Source organism: Capricornis sumatraensis, chromosome 8 (assembly GCF_032405125.1).
Source record: "Capricornis sumatraensis isolate serow.1 chromosome 8, serow.2, whole genome shotgun sequence".
NCBI classification, from domain to species: domain Eukaryota; kingdom Metazoa; phylum Chordata; class Mammalia; order Artiodactyla; family Bovidae; genus Capricornis; species Capricornis sumatraensis.
The window spans coordinates 76,359,006-76,382,539 of NC_091076.1; the positions used below are offsets into that span (position 1 = coordinate 76,359,006).

The following is a 23,534-nucleotide window of genomic DNA, read 5'->3' on the forward strand; positions in this document are numbered from 1 at the left end:
ATTTATACTCATATAAACTAAAATAGAATTGTATGAAGTCGCTACATCTATCAAGTGAAGTTACAATGAGAGCAGGGAGGGGATAAAATGAAATGAAAAGTGAAGGTGGTACAGGAAACATGGATTTTCAGTTATATTTTGGTTATGGATTTGAGCGATGGGTCAAATGTTTGACTCAAAAACTTCCCAGAGGACAAACCAAAGAGGCCCTATAGCTAGTTGCTAGACGGAGTGCTTGAAAGAGAAAACTAAGTGAGTTCCCAAGAAAAGCACATTTCTGAACCAAAATTTTTTTAACATATATTCCCTTTGATTCAGAAATGGCTTTCCTAGCAATCTATCCCTTAGAGGTTCTCATGTGTACACAAAAACATACGTGTGTATAAAGCAAAATGCAAATGAAAACCAGCTAAAATTCCCATCAGATTGGACTGATTAGATCAGTTGTTCCAAACTATGGACTACCATACAACTACAAAGCAGAAAAAGAATGATGGATTCCTGTATGCTAACATGGATGGAACTGTCTTGCTCAAAGTCTTCTGTTCCACTCTCCATCTTGGCTGTGCCGAGGAGAATTGGGGAGGGCCTGTCCCACCTTTCAGGAGTGGCCAGGGGAAGAGCAGTGCCCCTAGAACTTACAGGTCAGAGAAGACTCCTGGGCCCAGCATCTCAGACTGTGAAAGCAACAGAAGGTAGTAAGACAGGAGGGCAGGAAGGAAACTGAGGACCAGTTTCACAACCCCTGTGCGTCATCAGCTGGAACACTTTCAGACATAGCTGCGAGGAGGAAGATTTTAAGGAGGCCAGTTTTCAAAAGTTATCTGGCTTTGGGGTCAAGTCTTAGTAATTTGAATATAAAAAAGAAAGGTCACTTAACCCTAGTGGAGTGAGACGTATGATTACCTTCACACATTAAGTTTTAATAGCACCTAGTATTATTTGAGTGAAGTGGGTTTTTTAACATGCTCCTAAAAGGCCCTGAAGCATCAGGAAGGGAGCAAAGATCCAACGCACTGCAAACAGATAACTTTGAAAATTCAAACCTCAGAAGGAGTGCGTCTATGGGTTCTCTGCTAACCAAACAGGATGTTGTTTCAACACACAGAAAGTATTTGAGTGCCATCTAATGGCCAGAGAGAGCAGCTGCTTAGGAAAATAAAAGATACGCATTCCGTGTTTGTTATTGTTTAGTCACTAAGTCACATCCGATTCTGTTGTAACCCCATGGACTATAGCTCTCCAGGCTTCTCTGTCCATGGGATTTCCCAGGCAAGAATACTAGGTTGCCATTTTCTTCTCCAAGGGATCTTCCCAACCCAGGGATCGAATCTGCTTTTTCTGCATTGGCAGGTGGATTCTTTACCCCTGAGCCACCAGAGAAGTCCACTATTTATGACTACCAATGCCAAAGATGGAGAAGCTCTATACAGTCAACAAAAACAAGACCGGGAGCTGACTGTGGCTCAGATCATGAACTCCTTATTACCAAATTCAGACTCAAATTGAAGAAAGTAGGGAAAACCACTAGACCATTCAGGTATGACCTAAATCAAATCCCTTATGATTATACAGTGGAAGTGAGAAATAGATTTAAGGGACTAGATCTGATAGATAGAGTGCCTGATGAACTATGGAATGAGGTTCATGACATTGTACAGGAGACAGGGATCAAGACCATCCCCATGGAAAAGAAATCCAAAAAAGCAAAATGGCTGTCTGGGGAGGCCTTACAAATAGCTGTGAAAAGAAGAGAGGCAAAAAGCAAAGGAGAAAAGGAAAGATATAAGCATCTGAATGCAGAGTTCCAAAGAACAGCAAGAAGAGATAAGAAAGCCTTCTTCAGCAATCAATGCAAAGAAATAGAGGAAAACAACAGAATGGGAAAGACTAGAGATCTCTTCAAGAAAATTAGAGATACCAAGGGAACATTTCATACAAAGACGGGCTCGATAAAGGACAGAAATGGTCTGGACCTAACAGAAGCAGAAGATATTAAGAAGAGGTGGTAAGAATACACGGAAGAACTGTACAAAAAAGGTCTTCACGACCAAGATAATCGGGATGATGTGATCACTAATCTATAGCCAGACATCTTGGAATGTGAAGCCAAGTGGGCCTTAGAAAGCATCACTGTGAACAAAGCTAGTGGAGGTGATGGAATTCCAGTTGAGCTGTTTCAAATCCTGAAAGATGATGCTGTGAAAGTGCTGCACTCAATATGCCAGCAAATTTGGAAAACTCAGCAGTGGCCACAGGACTGGAAAAAGTCAGTTTTCATTCCAATCCCAAAGAAAGGCAATGCCAAAGAATGCTCAAATTACCGCACACTTGCACTCATCTCACATGCTAGTAAAGTAATGCTCAAAATTCTCCAAGCCAGGCGTCAGCAATACGTGAACCGTGAACTCCCTGATGTTCAAGCTGGTTTTAGAAAAGGCAGAGGAACCAGAGATCAAATTGCCAACATCCGCTGGATCATGGAAAAAGCAAGAGAGTTCCAGAAAAACATCTATTTCTGCTTTATTGACTATGCCAAAGCCTTTGACTTGGAGGATCACAATAAACTGTGGAAAATTCTGAAAGAGATGGGAATACCAGACCACCTAACCTGCCTCTTGAGAAATCTGTATGCAGGTCAGGAAGCAACAGTTAGAACTGGACATGGAACAACAGACTGGTTCCAAATAACAAAAGGAGTACGTCAAGGCTGTATATTGTCACCCTGCTTATTTAACTTCTATGCAGAGTACATCATGAGAAATGCTGGGCTGGAAGAAATACAAGCTGGAATCAAGATTGCCGGGAGAAATATCAATAACCTCAGATATGCAGATGACACCACCCTTATGGCACAAAGTGAAGAGGAGCTAAAAAGCCTCTTGATGAAAGTGAAAGAAGAGAGTGAAAAAGTTGGCTTAAAGCTCAACATTCAGAAAATGAAGATCATGGCATCTGGTCCCATCACTTCATGGGAAATAGATGGGGAAACAGTGTCAGACTTTATTTTTGGGGGCTCCAAAATCACTGCAGATGATGACTGCAGCCATGAAATTAAAAGACGCTTACTCCTTGGAAGAAAAGTTATCACCAACCTAGAGAGTATACTCAAAAGCAGAGACATTACTTTGCTGACTAAGGTCCGTCTAGCCAAGGCTATGGTTTTTCCTGTGGTTATGTATGGATGTGAGAGTTGGACTGTGAAGAAAGCTGAGCGCCAAAGAATTGATGCTTTTGAACTGTGATGTTGGAGAAGACTCTTGAGAGTCCCTTGGACTGCAAGGAGATCCAACCAGTCCATTCTGAAGGAGATCAGCCCTGGGATTTCTTTGGAAGGAATGATGCTAAAGCTGAAGCTCCAGTACTTTGGCCACCTCATGAGAAGAGTTGACTCATTGGAAAAGACTCTGATGCTGGGAGGGATTGGGGGCAGGAGGAGAAGGGGACAACCGAGGATGAGATGGCTGGATGGCATTACGGACTCAATGGACGTGAGTCTGAGTGAACTCCGGGAGTTGGTGATGGACAGGGAGGCCTGGCGTGCTGCGATTCATGGAGTCACAAAGAGTCAGACAAGACTCAGTGACTGAACTGAACTGAACTGAACCAATGCTACACAACGCATTGAGCTGCTTTTCTAGATACAAAAAAGACAAGACTCAGTTACTTCCTTTCAAGGAACGAATGATCTTAAGGAGAAGGGACACAGTTCTCTACCCTATGCTGTCCCAGGTCCTGTGCTCAGCACGTTCACTTTTGTTCATTTAACCATCACAGTACATTGAGACTTAGCTGTCCTTTCCTCACTTTACATACAGGATTCAGAGACAGGCATTGCCCGAGGTCACAGTCAGGTAGAAACCGAGCCAGCCTCAGGACCCAGACCCAGAAGGCACCGGAAGAGGAAAAATCCTTGGGCTGGGTATCCAGAGACCTGGCCCCCACCCCCAGCTTACCCACTGACCTGCTGTGTGATTTGAATTCTTCCTCTGCTGGCCTCCCATATCCCATCTGCTGGCCTTGTCAATCTGCTAGACCTTAAGGATGAGCCCAGGATTCTCAGCTTCACATCTGACAGCTTGGGGGTGCTAAAGCTCATGTGCTCACACCCCAAGACACATGCCCTGGCAGCCAAGGGGAGGTAACTGGTGCACTGAGAAAGTACCTAACTCTGTTCTGCTCCATCATCAATCACCCTCCCTCTGCCTGGCCTTGGCCTCCAAGACCTGGAGTCTCACATGTTACCCAGAATTCTAGAAGCCCTCCCATGATATAATAATAAAGATAAAAGATAACTAATAGTACTTGCCTGGTGGGCCAGTGGTTAAGAATCTGCCTGCCAATGCAGGGAACACGAGTTCAATCCCTGGTTTGGGAAGATTCCATATGCCTCGGGCAAGTAAGTCCCTGCCCTACAACTAGGGAACCTGCCCTCTAGAGCCTGTGCTCTGCAACAAGAGAAGCCACCACAATGAGAGGCCTGCACACTGCAACTAGAGAGGAGCCCCACTTGCCACAACTAGAGAAAGTCTGCAGGCAGCATCAAAGAACTGGCACAGTCAAAATAAATTAAAGCAAATAAATATTTTGAAAGGTAACTAATAAGGACCTACTGCATAGCAAGCACATGGAACTCTACTCAGTATTCTGTAATGGCCTATATGGGAAAAGAATCTTAAAAAGAGCAGGCATGCGAATATGTATAACATTCACTGCTGTACAACAGAAACTTATGCCACATTGTCTGTCAATTATACTACAATTTAAAAAAATTTTTTACTCCATTGTATATTCTTGCCTCCTTTGTCAAAGATAAGTTGTCCATATGTGTGTGGATTTATCTCCGGGCTTTCTATTTTGCTCCATTGATCTATATTTCTATCTTTGTGCCAGTACCATACTGTCTTGATGACTGTAACTTTGTAGTAGAGCCTAAAGTCAGGCAAGTTGATTCCTCCAGTTCCATTCTTCTTTCTCAAGATTGCTTTGGCTATTCGAGGTTTTTTTGTATTTCCATACAAATCTTGAAATTATTTGTTCTAGTTCTGTGAAAAACATCGCTGGTAGCTTGATAGGGATTGCATTGAATTTGTAGATTGCTTTGGGTAGTATACTCATTTTGACTATATTGATTCTTCCGATCCATGAACATGGTATATTTCTCCATCTATTAGTGTCCTCTTTGATTTCTTTCATCAGTGTTTTATAGTTTTCTATATATAGGTCTTTAGTTTCTTTAGGTAGATATATTCCTAAGTATTTTATTCTTTTCATTGCAATGGTGAATGGAATTGTTTCCTTAATTTTAAATCCACACACATATGGACACCTTATCTTGACAAAGGAGGCAAGAATATACAATGGTAAAGACAATCTCTTTAACAAGTGGTGCTGGGAAAACTGGTCAACCACTTGTAAAAGAATGAAACTAGATCACTTTCTAACACCACACACAAAAATAAACTCAAAATGGATTAAAGATCTAAATGTAAGACCAGAAACTATAAAACTCCTAGAGGAAAACTTAGGCAAAACACTCTCAGACATAAATCACAGCAGGATCCTCTATGATCCACCTCCCAGAATTCTGGAAATAAAAGCGAAAATAAACAAATGGGATCTAATTAAAATTAAAAGCTTCTGCACAGCAAAGGAAAATATAAGCAAGGTGAAAAGACAGCCTTCCAAATGGGAGAAAATAATAGCAAATGAAGCAACTGACAAACAACTCATCTCAAAAATATACAAGCAACTTATGCAGCTCAATTCCAGAAAAATAAACGACCCAATCAAAAAATGGGCCAAAGAACCAAATAGACATTTCTCCAAAGAAGACATACATATGGCTAACAAACACATGAAAAGATGCTCAACATCACTCATTATTAGAGAAATGCAAATCAAAACCACAATGAGGTACCACTACACAACAGTCAGAATGTCTGTGATCCAAAAGTCTGCAAGCAATAAATGCTGGAGAGGGTGTGGAGAAAAGGGAACCCTCCTACACTGTTGGTGGGAATGCAAACTAGTACAGCCACTATGGAGAACAGTGTAGAGATTCCTTAAAAAATTGCAAATAGAACTGCCTTATGACCCAGCAATCCCACTGCTGGGCATACACACCGAGGAAACCAGAATTGAAAGAGACACATGTACCCCAATGTTCATTGCAGCACTGTTTATAATAGCCAGGACATGGAAACAACCTAGATGTCCATCAGCAGATGAATGGATAAGAAAGCTGTGGTACATATACACAGTGGAGTATTACTCAGCCATTAAAAAGAATACATTTGAATCAGTTCTAATGAGATGGATGACACTGGAGCAGATTATACAGAGTGAAGTAAGCCAGAAAGAAAAACACCAATACAGTATACTAACACATATATATGGAATTTAGAAAGATGGCAATGATGACCTTGTATGAGAGACAGCAAAAGAGACACAGATGTGTAGAGCGGACTTTTGAACTCTGAGGGAGAGGGAGAGGGTGGGATGATTTGGGAGAATGGCATTGAAACATGCATACTATCATGTAAGAAATGAATCGCCAGTCTATGTCCGATGCAGGATACAGGATGCTTGGGGCTGGTGCACGGGGATGACCCAGAGAGATGTTGTGGGGAGGGAGGTGGGAGGGGGGTTCATGTTTGGGAACGCATGTACACCTGTGGTGGATTCATGTCAATGTATGGCAAAACAAATACAGTATTGTAAAGTAAAATAAAGTAAAAATAAAAAATTTAAGAAAAAAAATTTTTAACTGAAAAATAAATAAATATTTGGTGTTTGAATCTAGTTCTCAGCACACGGATCCTAAAACCCTTGGAACCTCTGTGTGATGTGTGTTTTTCATGCTAGTGAGGTGACTGGGGTGGAGGCCCTTTGATCACTTCAGAATGAGGGCTGGTCCCAGCACATGTAAGAATTAAAGATTTTAAAATTAAAAAAAAAAAAAAAGAATAGTAAATAGGTCTCCAGGGATAAAGGCTGAAGATTGAATTAACCTCCAAGGCCAATGACTTAATCAGTCATGCCTACATAATGAAACCTCTCTAAAAACCTGTCAACCCAGATGAATGGATAAAGAAGCTGTGGTACATATTCCATTGTATTGATGGAATATTACTAAGCTATGAAAAGGTATGCATTTGTGTCAGGTAAACTGAGTTGGATGAATCCAGAGACTGTTATACAAAGTAAGTCAGAAAGAGATAAACAAATATTGTTGATTAATGTATATGGAGCCTATTATACAGAGTTAAGTAAGTCAGAAAGAGAAATATTGTTTATTAACAGATATATATGAAATCCAGAAAAAGGTACTGACAAACCTATTTGCAGGGCAGGAATAGAGATGCAGACATAAAGAAGGGACTTGTGGACACTCAGTAGAAGGAGAGGGTAGGAAGAATTGAGAGAGCAGCATTGAAACATATTACCATGTGTAAAATAGATGGTGAGTGAGAAATTGCTGTGTAACACAAGGAGATCAACCCAGCACTCTGTGACAACCTCGAGGGGTGGGGTGGCAAGGAGGTTCAAGAGGGAGGGGATACATGTATACTTATGTCTGATTCATGTTGCTGTACGACAGAAACCAACACAACATTGTAAAGCAATTCTCCTGCAATTAAAAATAAATTTTTAAAAAAATGTCAACTTTACCATGTGTATCACTAATTGGCTATTCCCCACTTGTATCCTTTACAAGAAACTGGTAACTAAATTGTTTTCCTGAGTTCTATGAGTTGTTCTAACAAATGATCAAACCTGGGGAATCTCTTCAAACAGAAAAGTAGAGAACCCAGGAAACCCCATTTGCAACTGGTGTATGAAGCGGGGGGTGGTCTTGTGGGACTGAGCCCCATCAACCATGGCGTCTTCACTTACTCTGGGTAGTTAGGGTCAGAAGTGAACTGAGGACTTCCCTGGTGGCACAGTGTATAAAAATCTGCCTGCTAATGCACGCAACAGGAGTTCAGTCCCTGGTCCAGGAGGATCTCAGATGCCTCAGGGCAACTAAGCCCATGTGTGCCACAACTACTGAGCCTGTGTTCTAGAGCCTGGGAGCCACAGCTACTGAAGCTCATGTGCCTAGAGACCAGGCTCTGCAACAAGAGATGCCACAGCAATGAAAAACTCAGGCACAGCAATGAAGACCCTGGGCTGCCAAAATAAATTTTTTAAATCTTGAAAAACAAACAAAGAAAGGAAGAAGTGAGTTGAGTTGGAGGAATCCTAGCTGGTACCCAGAGCATTGGTGTTGGGGGGTGGGAAAAAGAAAACTCTTCTCTCTGGCTATACCTCTTGCCATAGAGTCCTCCACTGTGCTTATTAACCATTAAAAAAAAAAACTAACACTTATATATAACATTTTTAAAGGTTACTAAAAGCATCAAGGCTGTATATTGTCACCCTGCTTATTTAACTTCTATGCAGAGTAAGTACATCATGAAAAACACTGGGCTGCAAGAAGCACAAGCTGGAATCAAGATTGCTGGGAGAAATATCAATAACCTCAGATATGCAGATGACACCACCCTTATGGAACAAAGTGAAGAGGAGCTAAAAAGCCTCTTGATGAAAGTGAAAGTGGAGAGTGAAAAAGTTGGCTTAAAGCTCAACATTCAGAAAACTAAGATCGTGACATCTGATCCCATCACTTCATGGGAAACAGATGGGGAAACAGTGGAAACAGTGTCAGACTTTATTTTGGGGGGCTCCAAAATCACAACAGATGGTGACTGCAGCCATGAAATTAAAAGACGCTTACTCCTTGGAAGGAAAGTTATGACCCACCTAAGATAGCATATTGAAAAGCAGAGACATTCCTTTGCCAACAAAGGTCTGTCTAGTCAAGACTACGGTTTTTCCAGTAGTCACGTATGGATGTGAGAGTTGGACTGTGAAGAAAGCTGAGTGCCGAAGAATTGATGCTTTTGAACTGTGGTGTTGGAGAAGACTCTTGAGAGTCCCTTGGACTGCAAGGAGATCCAACCAGTCCATTCTGAAGGAGATCAGTCCTGGGTGTTCTTTGGAGGGAATGATGCTGAAGCTGAAACTCCAGTACTTTGGCCATCTCATGCGAAGAGTTGACTCATTGGAGAAGACTCTGATGCTGGGAGGGATTGGGGGCAGAAGGAGAAGGGGACGACAGAGGATGAGATGGCTGGATGGCACTACTGACTCGATGGACATGAGTCTGAGTGAACTCCGGGAGATGGTGATGGACAGGGAGGCCTGGCGTGCTGCGATTCATGGGGTCGCAAAGAGTAGGACACGACTGAGCGACTAAACTGAAATGATTGTGACAAAACCGCTTACGCCAGAACTCGGTAGCTTAAAACAACAGATATTTGTCCCTTTACAGTTTCTGTGAGTCAGGAATCTGGCGGCTGTTTAGCTGTCTCTGACTCAGTATCTCACAAGCTGTAGCAACTGTATCAGCTGGTGCTGAAGTCGTCTGGAGCTCCCCTGAGGCTGGAGGATTTACTTCCAACTTACTCTTGTGACTGTAGGAAGGAAGCTTCGGTTCCTCTTCTCACAGACTCCTGTATCAAGACACTGACAACTCGGCAACTGGTTCCTCCCAGCATGAGTAAGCCAGGAGAGACAGGGGCCTCAGTATGGAAGCCATCGTTGTCTTTATGAATCCTTTTATAATCTGAATTTAGAAGTGACAGACCATCATTACCTCCAAAATAGTCTCTTGGCCATACAGTCTAATCCTTGTACTACATAGGAAGGGGCGTGAAGAGTCACAAAGAGTCGGACACGACTGAGTGACTGAACTGAACTGAACTGAACTGAACTGAAGAGCTTTGGGGCTTCCCTTGTGGTTCAACTGGTAAAGAATCCACCTACATTGCGGGAGACCTGGGTTCAATCCCTGGGTTGGGAAGATCCCCTGGAGAAGGGAAAGGCTACCTACTCCAGTATTTAATTGGAGCCTCTTTGCAAACCTATGATGTCCTATTTGATAGATGAGCAAATTGAGGTTCAGAGAAAGGTATCAGTCACACGAGGAGTCAGTGAAGCACCTTAGGCCTGGTCGCCTCCAGCCCAGGGCCAGTTAAGGCCAGAAACCATTACACAACAGGAACTGAGTTAGGTAACATCGTGCCTCTGCCAGGAGTCTCCAACCCTGAGGATTCTACAAAAAAGGAAGAAAGTCCATGCCTACTCCCCAGAGGCCTGGATTTGCTGAGATGCGGCAGGGTTGTTCCGCTTTCAAGCAGAAATGTTTACTAGCTGCGTGCCAAGCTGTTCACAAAGCAGGCAGCCCCCTGGTCCTGGAACACACACCCTGGTGCCCCTCCTAGCGTGGCAGGATGTGCAGTGGGGTTCAGGAAGCCCTGAAAACTGAGAGGCTGCAGAAGATGCCTGTCCTGACCCCCCTCTCTCAGGCTGCACTCTCAAGTGGGTCCTTTTGGTGACTCCCATGCCTGCTCTGACATGGTGAGGACTGTTCTCCCAGGTCAGTGACCCAGGGCCAGGAGAGATCTGAGGAGACTTGAGGGCAGACAGCTCTGAACTCAACCCTTGGCTCTGAAAGCCCCTACCTCCTGTCCACATCAAGGCTTGGTCCCACGTGTCCAAGTCCCAGGAGAAGGAAGACTCCGAGGGACACAGAACAGTAAGTGCCCAGCGCATCTCACCCACCATCCCAGCCCTGCCCCTTCACCCTCCCGACCGACCTCACGCTCCACCCTGGCACCCAGGAAGCTGACCTCTTCCAGTGTCTCCCAGGCCCCCTCTGGACCCCCCTCTTCCTATGGCTTTTCCTCCCACTCCTTTTCCCCTCCCTTCTCCCAACAAAGTCTATCAGCAGATGCCCTGGGGTTTTATAAAACTGATTCTAAATGCTGAATAGGAGTTTGCCAGGTGAAGAGCAGTGATCCCCATGGGAGTCCTGCATTGGTAGGGGTCCAGCAAGTGGCTATTCTCTGCCTTCCTGACTGTCCTCACCAACCCAACATCCACCCTCTCCCCGTAAACATCCCTGCTGCCTATTTTAAAAAAAATGACCTGAGAGTTGCCAGTCGAGTTTTATTGAAGGCAAAAATGAGGACTGCAGCCCAGAAGACAGCATTTCAGATAGCGCTGAGAAACTGCTCCAAAGAGGGGGACAGAGGAAGGTCGGTACATATGTGATTTTGATAAAGGGGGGGTTCATGCAACCTGTATTTGCAGGCTTCTGCTCGTCACGAGGAGCATACCTCCCCAAGAAGGATTTTAGTGCTTTTCTAGATGTGAGGAGATGCAAGAATTGGGCTCATAAAAATCAGCTCCTGAAAAGACCTAACGCTCTGAAGACCTGTTGTGCCAGGTTTTCCTTGAGCACAGAGGGCCCTATTCCTGATCTCCGTCCTGAACTCCCTTCAGGGGATGTTAAAGGTCAGCAGCTGCAGCAGCCTATGATTTAATCCTTGTAGAGGTAGACAGCCAGTGCCCATGGCAAGTGCCAGTTTATAGTTGACACCCCCAGGGTCCCCCAGCCCGGCAGCGCTGGCTGGTGAAGCCCGGAGCCTGAAGGACTTGGAGGAAAAGAAGAAAGAGAGGCTGAAGGAGAGGGAAGAGAGGCTGAAGGAGCTCCGGCTTCGGCTGTTCAGTAAGGAGCCCTGGCTTCGGTTGCCTGATAAGGAACCCTGCTTGCAGTCTCCTGAGGTGATCCATGCTCAACCAGAGAAGCCAAGGAGCCAGAAGATCGTGATCAAGAAGATACAGCTGAGGTGCAAGGCCAGCCACACCAAGGGACCGCACATGAACAAGCAGATGGCGTGCACCAAGACCCTCGAAGAGACAGACTTGAATTCAGGTGCTTACAAAGCCTCCTCTACCCACTGTCGATCTCCTCACCCCCCCACCAGAGAACCCCCACACACACCTTCCCCTGGGCGGTGATTTAGGACTGCCCGATCAGGTGGCATCCAGACCTAGGCCAGCCTGCAGCTAAGAGGCTTACTGGGGTAGGGAGGGGAGGTTGCTGGATTCCTCTTCTAGCCAAGTGGATTCCTAGGATCCCGTGTGGTCCTCACAGGGCCTGGAAGGGGTGCTCAGAGGGCCAGAGAGGGAGGAGGCTGGAATTCAGAAGGGCAACTGGAAGGGAGGGTTGGGGGTTTCATGCCCGACTCCTAAGCAGGCACTTGCCTGGCCTTGTGTTATAAGCACGGACTTGGGAACTGGGCACTGCCACACTGGGCGAGTCACTTCACTGCTCTGTGCCTCTGTTTCTACATCTGTAAAATGGGAGAGTAAGAGCCTACCTCCTTGGACTATGTAAGGGTTAGAGAAATAGTTCATATTAAATATTTAGCACAGAGTCTGAGTCTAGTGGTGTTTTATTCCGACTCTTTGAGACCCCATGGACTGTACCCCACAAGGCTCCTCTGTCCATGGGATTTCCCAGGCAGGAATACTGGAGTGGATTGCCATTTCCTTCTCCAGGGGATCTTCCTGACCCAGGAACTGAACTCAGGTCTCCTGCATTGCAGGCAGATTCTTTATCGACTTTGCTATGAGGGAAGCCCCTAAGACGTAGTAAGTACTCAAAAACAAACAAACAAAAAAAAAAAATAGGAGCTCTGTTGCTACTGTTGCTGTCACTGCAGTTATTATTATTAATCAGCAGCCCTGGGAGGTGGGACTCTTCACCCCACCAAGGAGAGGCGCACAGAGGGGGCTCAACTTCCGTGAGGAGGTAGAAAGAGAGTCAGGACACAGATGCAAATCTTCTGGACCCCAAATCAGGATAAACCCTCCAGCAGCATCAGGAAATCATCCACCTACAAGAGGCAGGCTGCAATGGTCTCCCTCTTGACCTCTGTTGGTTGAGACAGAAGACCTCTCTTGTTCTTCTTGGCTGGAGAACCCAGGCCTCAACCCTGGCTCCTGCCCCTTCCCCTGGCAATCCTCCAACCTGTTTGTCTGCTCCCCACAGCCCTGTCTTCCTCATTCTCCCACTCACCAAGTGCACCCAACCTGGAGTCTCCTAGCTGGCCCACCTCCACCGAAGTGTTGAAAGTCTGCAAGCCTAAGCAACCAGTGCTCAAGCAGTCAAAGAAACGGAGTCCGAGCCCCCTAATTTTAGCATCTGGATATAGGAAAGGTGAGGCTTGCTGAGGGGCCCTGAGGCGTGGGGTGGAGGGCAGCTTTGAGGCAGCCAGTGAGCTTGTAACTCCACGTGGACCCAGTCAGAAGGAACTACAGAAGGCTGGAGGAGCCAGGAGCCAGGGTGGTGGGCACAGTGGGCCTAAAAATGATCTTTCAGGAGCGTCCCTCTGCTGAGACTGCACTCCTTCCAATTTGATAGACGGGGATGCTGAGACTCACACCAGTCAGACAGTGAATCTCCCCCAACCTGGTGCAATGTGGTCCTTGCCCAGGCAGAGCTCAGCTCACAACCTCAGTGGACTATGAAGATCCTGGGGCTCAGGGTGGTTTAAAAAGTTCCAAGGAGGACTCAGTTCTCCAGATAAACCCCAAGAGAAGGGTAGGCTCACCCCTCAGCCTAAGCCGGTTCCCTCTCCTAACTTCTCTTATTTTGGCCTCTATCATCCTGAGTCACCCAGGTTTCAAACCCCAGCCACGCCCCGGCCTCTTCCTCTTCTCATCTCAGTATCAAAGTGCAAGTTCACACAGCATCTGAAGACAGAGCCAGGGCTGGAGCCTGCTGCTGCTGCTGCTAAGTCGCTTCAGTTGTTTCCGACTCTGTGCGACCCCATAGAAGGCAGCCCACCAGGCTCCCCCGTCCCTGGGATTCTCCAGGCAAGAACACTGGAGTGGATTGCCATTTCCTTCTCCAGTGCATGAAAGTGAAAAGTGAAAGGGAAATCACTCAGTCGTGTCCAACTTTTAGCGACCCAATGGACTGCAGCCTACCCGGCTCCTCTGTTCATGGGATTTTCCAGGCAAGAGTACTGGAGTGGGGTGCCATTGCCTTCTCTGGGGCTGGAGCCTAGAACCACCCATTCCTGGTGCAGTCATCTCTCCCTCCATCTGCTGCTGCTGTTTGAACGTCCCCATCCCCAGCTTGGGCTTCCCAGGAGGCCCTAGCAGTAAAGAATCCACCTGCCAATGCAGGGGATGCCAGAGACATGGGTTTGATCCCTGAGTTGGGAAGATCCCTGGAGGAGGAGATGGCAAGCCACTCCAGTACTCTTGGCTGCGCTGGGTATTCGTTGCTGCACACTGGGTTTCTCTCACTGTGGCAAGCGGGGGCTACTTCGCATTGCAGTGCTCATGCTTCTCACTGTAGTGGCTTCCTTTGTTGCAGACTACAAGCTCTAGGTTCACAGGCTCAGCAGTCATGGCTCTCACACTCACTTGCTCTGCAGCATGTGGAATCGTTCCAGACCAGGGACCAAATCTGTGTCCCCTGCATTGGCAGGCAAATTCTTACCCACTGCACCACCAAAGAAGTCCCTTCCCATTCCTTCTATGCCTACTCTCATCACTCTACTCCCAAGCCTCAACAATGATGGTCACAAGCTCCACTGCCCTCAGTTTCCACCCTGACTTCACCCACTTGCTCTATGACACAGAACAAATCACTTCATCCTCCTGTGACTCAATTTCCTCATCTGATCTACTCAGTTTTCTACTCTGCACACCGACCCAGGCCACAGTACAGAATTTACACATCTTGAACTCCACACTAAAATAACCCATGTGCACAGAAGTTCAGATATATGATGTAGACTCTACAACATGTTGTAGAAGAAAAGTGTTAGACTTTTTACGTCTCTCTGCCCACAAAGGTCCCCTCTTGTGCCCCCACCAGCTTTCTTCTCTCTTGTCCTTCCCCACACACACTACCCAGTCTCACTGACTCTTCCGTTATTGAAGACACAGAGCAGTTCCCCTCTGCCCTCAACTTGCATATCCTGAGTTTCACTGTCTGGCAAAATAGTGTCTGAATAAAATGATAAAGCATTTAGCGACTTCCCTGTTGATCCAGCAGGTAAGACTCCACTCCCACTGCCAGGTTCTTTACTGGTCAGAGAACTACATCCCACATGCTATCACTAAGAGTGTGTATGTCACAACTGAAAAAACCCACAAGTTGTTATTGTAATTATCTTCTATTTTTTGTCTGGGTATTGATTGTGAAAACTGATAAACAACTTTTATTACTTAAAAAAAAAAAAAGACAAACCCACAAGCTGCAACTAAAACCCAGTGCAGCCAAATAAATAAATAAATATTAAAAAAAATTAAAACAGTGCCTGGCAATGAAAAGGACCCACCACTTTAGAATACCACTTAGTAACTATTTGTTGTTGCTTGAAATGGGCAGCTTAACTCCCTTTCCCAAGTGGTTTATCAAAATCTTTCTACCTGACAGAGGAAGTTTCAGAGCATTAAGAGGATTAAATTGTACCTCTATCTTTGTGATTTTAGAAATTGGATTACCAACACCATCTCACAGGATTTTTGTGAGAATTTAAAATGTATGAGCCTGAAATCGATGCTCAATAAATGGTCCTTTCTTTCCTGTCTTTCTCCCCTGAAGACCTTTCCCTAAGCATTCACCAAGGTTTTCCAAGTTCCCCATATCATGAGTCACCAAGCCAAGAGTTACCCAATGACCCCACATCCACCGCAGTTCTGAGAGTTTGTGAACTCCCACGTCCAGAGCCCAGAGAGAAGGAGGGTCCTGGGACTGTATGGCCACTGGTTGAAACATCTGGAAACAGCTGCACAGGTAAGGCCCTGCTGAGCTTCCGGAAAGGGGTGGTGAGGCAAAGACATGGATGGGGGCCAGGTTGATATACTGAGCAGAAAGGGTCTGGTAGACCTCTGAGACCTCTCTCCTGAAATCCTATTGCTGGGACTTCCCTAGTGGTCCAGTGGTTAAGAATCTGCCTGCCAACGAAGGGGACCTGGGTTTGATTCCCATTCCAGGGAGATCCCACATACTGCAGAACAGCTAGGCCAGTGCACCACAACAATTGAGGCCCACACGCCCGAGAGCCCATGTTCTACATCAAGAGAAGCCACTGCACTGAGAAGCCAGAGCCCCCCAAAATGAAGGGTAGCCCCTGCTTGCCGCAACCAGCAAAAAGCCCACCACGCCATGAAAACCCAGTGCAGCCGAGAATAAATCAGCACAACTAATTTTAAAAAAATTTAAAAAAGAAATCCTTCTGCCAGAATCTCTCCACCTGCCTAAGGCACTGTTTCCAGGAAGCCCCTGGAAATTAAAATGCAGGAGTATTATCCAGTACAGGAGACACATCACCTGGTTAGTGGACAGGCACTGGCCTAGAGTCCATTTCTGCTGAGCTTCTCAGCCCCCAGATGGCCTGGAGCAAGTCAGGTGCACACTCTCTCTGTGCCAGGCTCCGTGCCATGTGCTCTGCTTGCACAGTATAAAATTTCACGACCATTCCAGGAGATGGATGTTATTATTATTCCACCTTGGAAATAAGACTGAGGCTCGAAAATATAAACTCTCAGAATGGCAGAGATGGAATTCAGCTTCCACTCTCTCTAATGCCACTGCTGTTGTTCCGTCGCTCAGTCGTGTCCAACTCTTTGCAACTCCATGGACTGGAGCACACCAGGCTTCCCTGTCCATCACCAACTCCCAGAGCCTGCTCAAACTCATATCCATCGAATCGGTGATGCCATCCAACCATCTCATCCTCTGTCTCCCCCTTCTCCTCCTACCTTCTATCTTTCCCAGCATCAGGATCTTTTCCAATGAGTCAGCTCTTCGAATCAAGTGGCCAAAGTATTGGAGCTTCAGCTACAACCTCAATCCTTCCAGTGAATAGTCAGGGTTGATTTCCTTTAGGATTGACTGGTTTGATCTCCTTGCTGTCCAAGGGACTCTCAACACCACAGTTCAAAAGCATCAATTCTTCAGCACTCAGCTTTCTTTGTGGCCCAACTCTCACACGCATACATGACTACTTGAGAAACCATAGCTTTGACTAGATGGGCATTTGTCAGCAATGTCTCTGCTTTTTAATATGCTATCTAGGATTGTCATAGTTTTTCTTCCAAGGAGCAAGCGTCTTTTAATTTCATAGCTGCAGTCACCATATGCAGTGATTTTGGAGCCCAAGAAAATAAAGTCTGTCACTGTTTCCACTGTTTCTCCATCTATTTGCCATGAGGTGATGGGACCAGATGCCATGATCTTAGTTTTGAATGTTGAGTTTTAAGCTAGCTCTTTTACTCTCCTCTTTCACCTTCATCAAGAGGCTCTTTAGTTCCTCTTTGCTTTCTTCCATATGGGTGGTGTCACCTGCATATCTGAGGTTATTGATATTTCTCCTGGCAATCTTGATTCCAGCTTGTGATTCATCCACCCCAGCATTTTGCATGATGTACTCTCGGTATAAGTTAAATAACCAGGGTGACAATATACAGCCTTGACACACTCCTTTCACACACTTGAACCAGTCTGCTGTCCCATGTTTGGTTCCAAATGCCACTACCCACACATTTAATGTTCCGCTTCCTTTGTCATCTACGGGCTTCCAGGTGGTGCTAGTGGTAAAGAACCCACTTGCCAATAGAGGAGATGTAAGAAAAGCGGGCTTGACATCTGGGTCACGAAGATCCCCTGGAGGAGAGTATGGCAACCCACTCCGGTATTCATGCCTGGAGAATCCCATGAACAGAGGAGCCTGGTGGGCCACACAGTCTTTAGGGTCACAAAGAGTCAGACATGACTGAAGTGGCTTAGGACATGCACAAGGCATCTTCTTAACATTGATCTCAGTGATGAGTAAAGTCCCTTTTGAAATCTGAGAGATGTTTTGTTAAAATGATCCCTTCCACACCCAGGTAGGAGTATACTTGTAGAATTCATGGTCCTAAAATGTGACCCAGGTTGGAGATGAATTAACAGACTTAATTAATCATAACTTCTCCCATTCCGGGAAGGAAAGAAAGAAGGAAGAAAGGAAAAGAAGGAGGGAGGGAGGAAGAAAAAGAAGAAAGGAAGCAAGAATTTTGTAATATGTAAGAGGCATCTTACCAAAACATACAAAAGCAATAACCTTAAACATGAAGAAGTAAATATGAAAGCCAAGAGGCTAATTAGCTGTTACAAAAAAACATTCATTGATTCTGAGCATCCTAGCAACCAGGGCAAAAATGGAAAGACAATGGGTTGGTTCAGTTCAGTTCAGTTCAGTCGCTCAGTCATGTCCGACTCTTTGCGACCCATGAATCGCAGCACGCCAGGCCTCCCTGTCCATCACCAACTCCCGGAGTTCACTCAGACTCACGCCCATCGAGTCAGTGATGCCATCCAGCCATCTCATCCTCGGTCGTCCCCTTCTCCTCCTGCCCCCAATCCCTCTCAGTCGCTTGGTCATGTCCAATTCTTTGCAACTCCATGGCAACCACAGTCCATGGGATTCTCCTGGCAAAAATACTGGAATAGGTTGCCATTTCCTATCCCAGGGGATATTCCTGACCCAAGGATCAAACCCAAATCGTCTCCATTGGCAGGTGGATTCTTTACCACTGTACCATCTGGGAAGCCCTGCTCAATAGAATGGAAAAGACCAATTCAGAAGAAATACATCTTTTCCTAATGCTGAATTCTTTTTTGTTGGCTTTTCCAGCCAAGATTGAGGCATGATTGATAAATAAAATTATACTATGTTAAAAGTGTACAGATTTGATATACATCGTGAAACAATTATTACAATCAAGTTAATTGACACATCCATCACCTTGAATACCTTTGTGTGTGTGTGTGTGTGTGTGTGTGTGTGTGTGTGTGAGGGGAATGCTTGTGATTTGCTATCTTAGCAAATTTCAAACATATAGTATGGTATTATTAGCTATCATCATCATACTGTACATCAAAGCCTCAAAAATAATTCATTTTAAAATTGAAAGTTTGTATTCTTTGATCAACATCTCCCAATTTCCCTCACCCCCTCATCCCTGGGAACCATTATTCCTCTCTCTGTTTCTATAAGGTTAAAATTTTTTTGTTTTTAGATTCCACATATAAGTGATACCATACGTATTTGTCTTTCTCTGTCTGGCTTATGTCACTTAGGATAATGCCCTCCAGGTTCATCCATGTTATCAAAAATGTCAGGATTTCCTTCTTTTTATGGCTGAATAATATTCCATTATAGAGAGATAGGTAGATACCTAGATCAATAGACTGTATCACCTTTATCCATCCATTCATCCACTGAAACAACTTAGGTTGTTTCGTATCACGCTTCTATATCATGAATAGTGCTGTAATGAATGTGGGAGGGCAGATATTTCACCAGCCTCTCTACTGTTTTTCTAGTCTCTGTTTCCTTTATTTCTGAATCAGCAGCCAGCACAGCATGTGGCTTGAGCAGGTGCAAAAAACAGTTGTTGAGTATTGGAAGGAGGGACAAATGAAAAAACTATCCTATACCTTTATGTTTTATCTCTCCCTCCCTTACTTAGGAAGCAGAGAGAGATACCAGTATCAAAGGAGAGAGACACCTTACTCCACCTGGTCATGGAAAAATGAAGATTTGCACCCAAAATTTGTGCAGTTGCTACTTCTACACACTCCTTACCACAAAGACTACGAGTCCTTGAACCGGGAAAGCTGGGATCACGGGGTGGTTGAGGAGCAAGGGCATTTGATTGAGGTAAGAGACTTATTTGGCTCAGACCTGGGTCCCCAGGAAGGGCCTCACACAGTCGTATTGCATGGAGTTGCTGGAATTGGGAAGTCCACACTGGCCAGGCATGTGAGAAGAGCCTGGGAGGAGGGCCAGCTATACAGAAACCACTTCCAGCGTGTCTTCTACTTCAACTGCAGAGAGCTGGCCACGTCCAAGCTGACAAGTCTGGAGGAACTCATCACAAAAGACCAGTCCGCCACTGCGGCTCCCGCTGGACAGGTCCAATCTCAGCCGGAGCAGCTGCTCTTCATCCTCGATGGTTTAGATGAACTGGAATGGGTCTCAGAGGAGCAGAGGGCAGAGCTCTGTCTGAACTGGAGCCAGCAGCAGCCCGTGCAGACACTGCTGGGCAGTTTGCTGGAGAAAACCATATTTCCAGAGGCATCCTTGCTGATCACAGCTCGGACTGCAGCTCTGCAGAAGTTCATTCCTTCTTTGAAGCAGCCATGTTGGGTGGAGGTCCTGGGGTTCTCCGAGTCTTCCAGGAAGGACTATTTCTATGAATATTTCACAGAGGAAAGCCAAGCAACTAGAGCCTTTAGCGTGGTTGAATCAAACCAAGCGCTCTTGACCATGTGTCTCACGCCCTTGGTGTCCTGGCTGGCCTGCATTTGCCTGAAGCAGCAGATGGAGGCAGGGGAAGAACTCTCACTGAGGTCACAGACCATGACAGCCCTCTATCTGCGCTACCTTGCCCAAGCTATCCAAGCTCAGCCCCTGGGGACTCAGCTGAGGGGCTTCTGTACTCTTGCTGCTGAGGGTATCTGGCAAGGAAAGACTCTGTTCAGTCCAGGGGACCTCAAGAAGCATGGGTTAGATGGGGTCATCAACGCCACTCCCTTAAAGATGGATGTTCTTCAAAAGCACCCCACATCTCTGAACTACAGCTTCACTCACCTGTGTTTCCAGGAGTTCTTTGCAGCAGTGTCCTTTGCTTTAGGGGACATGGAGGACAAAAGTGACCATCCTAACAGCACTGGAAGCATGGAAAAGTTGGTAGAAGTATATGGGATCAATAACCTGTTTAGGGCACCAACAGTGCATTTCCTATCCGGCCTTTTGAGTGAGCAAGGAGCGAGAGAGATGGAGAACATTTTCCAATGCAAGCTGTCTTGGGAGAGAAAGCGGGAGTCACTGCTGCGGCGGGCTGAATTGGAACTCTGGTGTGAGCATTACTCTCTGCAATTGTTTCACTGTTTGTATGAGATTCAGGACGAAGAGTTCCTGACACAAGCAATGGCCCACTTCCAAGGAACGAGAGTGTACATCCGAACCAGCATGGAGCTGCTCGTGTTCACTTTCTGCATTAGATTCTGCAGCCACGTGCGGCGGCTTCAGCTGAATGAGGGCAGACAACATCCAGGAGCATGCAGGCCCACTGACACAGTGCTGTGAGTACCCCCACCCTCTCTTCTCTTCGTCTCCTCTGTTGGCTCCTCCTTCCTAGGCACTGGAATCACTTTCACTAAACTTAACCCCAGGGGTTCAAGGATCGGGGTCTGCAGTGACCACCACGGCAGATCCAACCACCATCCCCCATCTGCCTAAGATCCTCTGCAGGAGGGTCCATCCATGTGACGTGCCCTGCCTGCCTCTGGGTGGGCCCGCTGTGTCCTGCCACTGCTCGTCCTGTCTCTTTGATGACCACCATATTCTCCACCTCCTGTGCTGACCTGCTTTCCCCTCCATGAAGCCCACCTGCCTCTCTTTCTCCCTCATGTTTATCTGTAAGCAACCCCTCCCTCAGCTGCTTCAGACACTCCCCTTGACAGCTGTTGACCATGGCATTGGTCCAGAGATCTCCTCCATCACAAAATGTGTGTGTCTGAAAGGTACATTTTTCCCTGCACATCTGACTTCTCTGTTTGTGTCAATAATGCACTCTTGTACCCCAGGCACTTAGCCTAAAACCCACCCCCCACAACCTGAGTGTGACAGCAGAGTTTTCTCTAAACATCCTCCAACCCCATTAACTTCCCCACCCAGGTTCCCCCACCTCAGTTGCAGTATTGGTCATTTAGTCCTTTTATGGTTTGTTCTGTGAATATTTATCTGGCACTGCTTTTAGGCCAGATCCTCCAGATCACAGATGAACAAACACAACTCCTGCCTCAAAGAACTCAAAACCTGGGGTAGAAGACACACAACCACCCAGTAATTACAACTGAGTATGATGCTACGGTAACAGACGGCAAGGCATGAGGTTGGCTGCAGAAAGAGAGTGTGTGCATGTGTGCGTGCACACACACACGCACACTCAGTCGTATCTCACTCTTTGTGGTTCCATGGACTGTAGCCTGCCAGGTTACTCGATTTTTCAGGCAAGAATACCTGAGCAGGTTGCCATTTCCTACTCCAGGGGATCTTCCTGACCCAGGGATCAAACCCAGAAGTTCTCTTGTGTCTCCTGCTTTGGTGGGCAGATTCTTTACCACTAGCACCACCTGGGAAGCCCACAGGAAGGGAGTAATCACACACCAAAAAAGTGGGGAAAAAGTGAAAGTGTTAGTTGTATCCGAGTCTCTATGACACATGGGCCGTAGCCCACCAGACTCCTTTGTCCATGGGATTCTCCAGGCTACTGGAGTGGGTTGCCATTCCCTTCTCCAGGGGATCTTTCCAACCCAGAGATTGAACCTGGGTCTCCTGCATTGCAGGCAGATTCTTTACTGTCTGAGCCACCAGGGAAGCCCAATCACACACAAGGAAACCAGAAAAGAGAGGAAGAAACGCTGGATTTGGGTTTTTGCTTTTTCAGACTTTCAAGGTTTTTTTCTCACAGCAAAACCCATGTCCATTATAGGAAAATAAGAATATGCAGAGAAGCAAAAAGACATAAATTAATATCAACCAGAATGCCGTCACTCAGAAATGACCATCATTAAGAATTGAAGTATATGGTGCTGTTGTATGAAAACTGTACACATCTTAATTATGTTAAGTAATGCTTCTCAGATCTACTGTATCCTTCTACTTTTCTGTCTACTCATTCTAGTAATTTTTGAGAGTTTGACCTTGAAACTCCAACTAAAAATCTTAATTTACCTACTTAAAAAATAATTATCATAAACAGTGGAACTATATGTAACTAGATGTATTTGTTCTGTATTTTCCAAGTCTCCTGTAAATGTGTTATCATGCTTTCATAATTTAAAAACATAAAATTTTAAAATTTTTTTTAAAAAAATAAAAACTTTTTTTAAAACACTGAGGTATATGGAATTTCCCTGGTGGTCCAGTGATTAACACTCCATGCTGCCAATGCAGGAGATACAGGTTCCATCCCTGGTCAGGGAACTAAGATCACACATGCTGTGCAGAGCAGCCAAAAGATTAAAAAAAAAAAAAAAAAAGAATTGAGGTATATCATCTAGTCTTTTTTATGCTGGTTTTCATGGCAAAACTGAGCCACACTGGACATTTTATTTTAGAGTTGGCTGCCCCTCTGCTGCCGCCACCCTGGGCTGGGGGCCCCCCTTCTCTGTGGCTCCTCAGTCTACAGCCCTTGCCTACTACTCTGAAGTGTTCATCGTTTATGGAAGTTTCTTGAGGGCGGAGGGAGCCATTTTCCATCTCTTCTATCTGCGGTGTTCAGGGCAGTCAGGGAGGCTGGTCAGCCCTGGGGACGGCACTGCCCGCCGTGCGCCTCCACCCCTGCACACGCTGACCGCGCCTCTCCTGTCCCTCTCTCCCCCGCAGGTTGAGCTGGGTCCCGGCAACAGAGGCCCGCTGGCAGGTTCTCTGCTCCGTTCTCCAGGTCACTGGAAACCTGAAGGAACTGGACCTGAGTGGAAACATCTTGAGCCGCTCTGCAGTACAGAGTATTGGTGAGGCCCTGAGATGCCCTGGGTGCCAGCTAGAGACCCTGCG

The 23,534-nt window shown here is 45.9% G+C and overlaps 1 protein-coding gene across 1 annotated transcript in view; it reads left to right on the forward strand.

Moving 5' to 3' along the window:
* The first annotated feature begins 10,340 nt into the window (after nucleotides 1–10,340).
* Nucleotides 10,341–23,534, forward strand: part of NLRP1 (NLR family pyrin domain containing 1) — a 31,850-nt gene continuing 18,656 nt past the window's right edge. Inside the window, exons 1-5 of the mRNA XM_068977444.1 lie at nucleotides 10,341–10,428; nucleotides 11,498–11,827; nucleotides 12,950–13,117; nucleotides 19,438–21,055; nucleotides 23,364–23,534. Of these exons, the coding sequence (XP_068833545.1) occupies nucleotides 10,341–10,428; nucleotides 11,498–11,827; nucleotides 12,950–13,117; nucleotides 19,438–21,055; nucleotides 23,364–23,534 (2,375 nt within the window). The remainder of the gene's footprint in view (nucleotides 10,429–11,497; nucleotides 11,828–12,949; nucleotides 13,118–19,437; nucleotides 21,056–23,363) is intronic.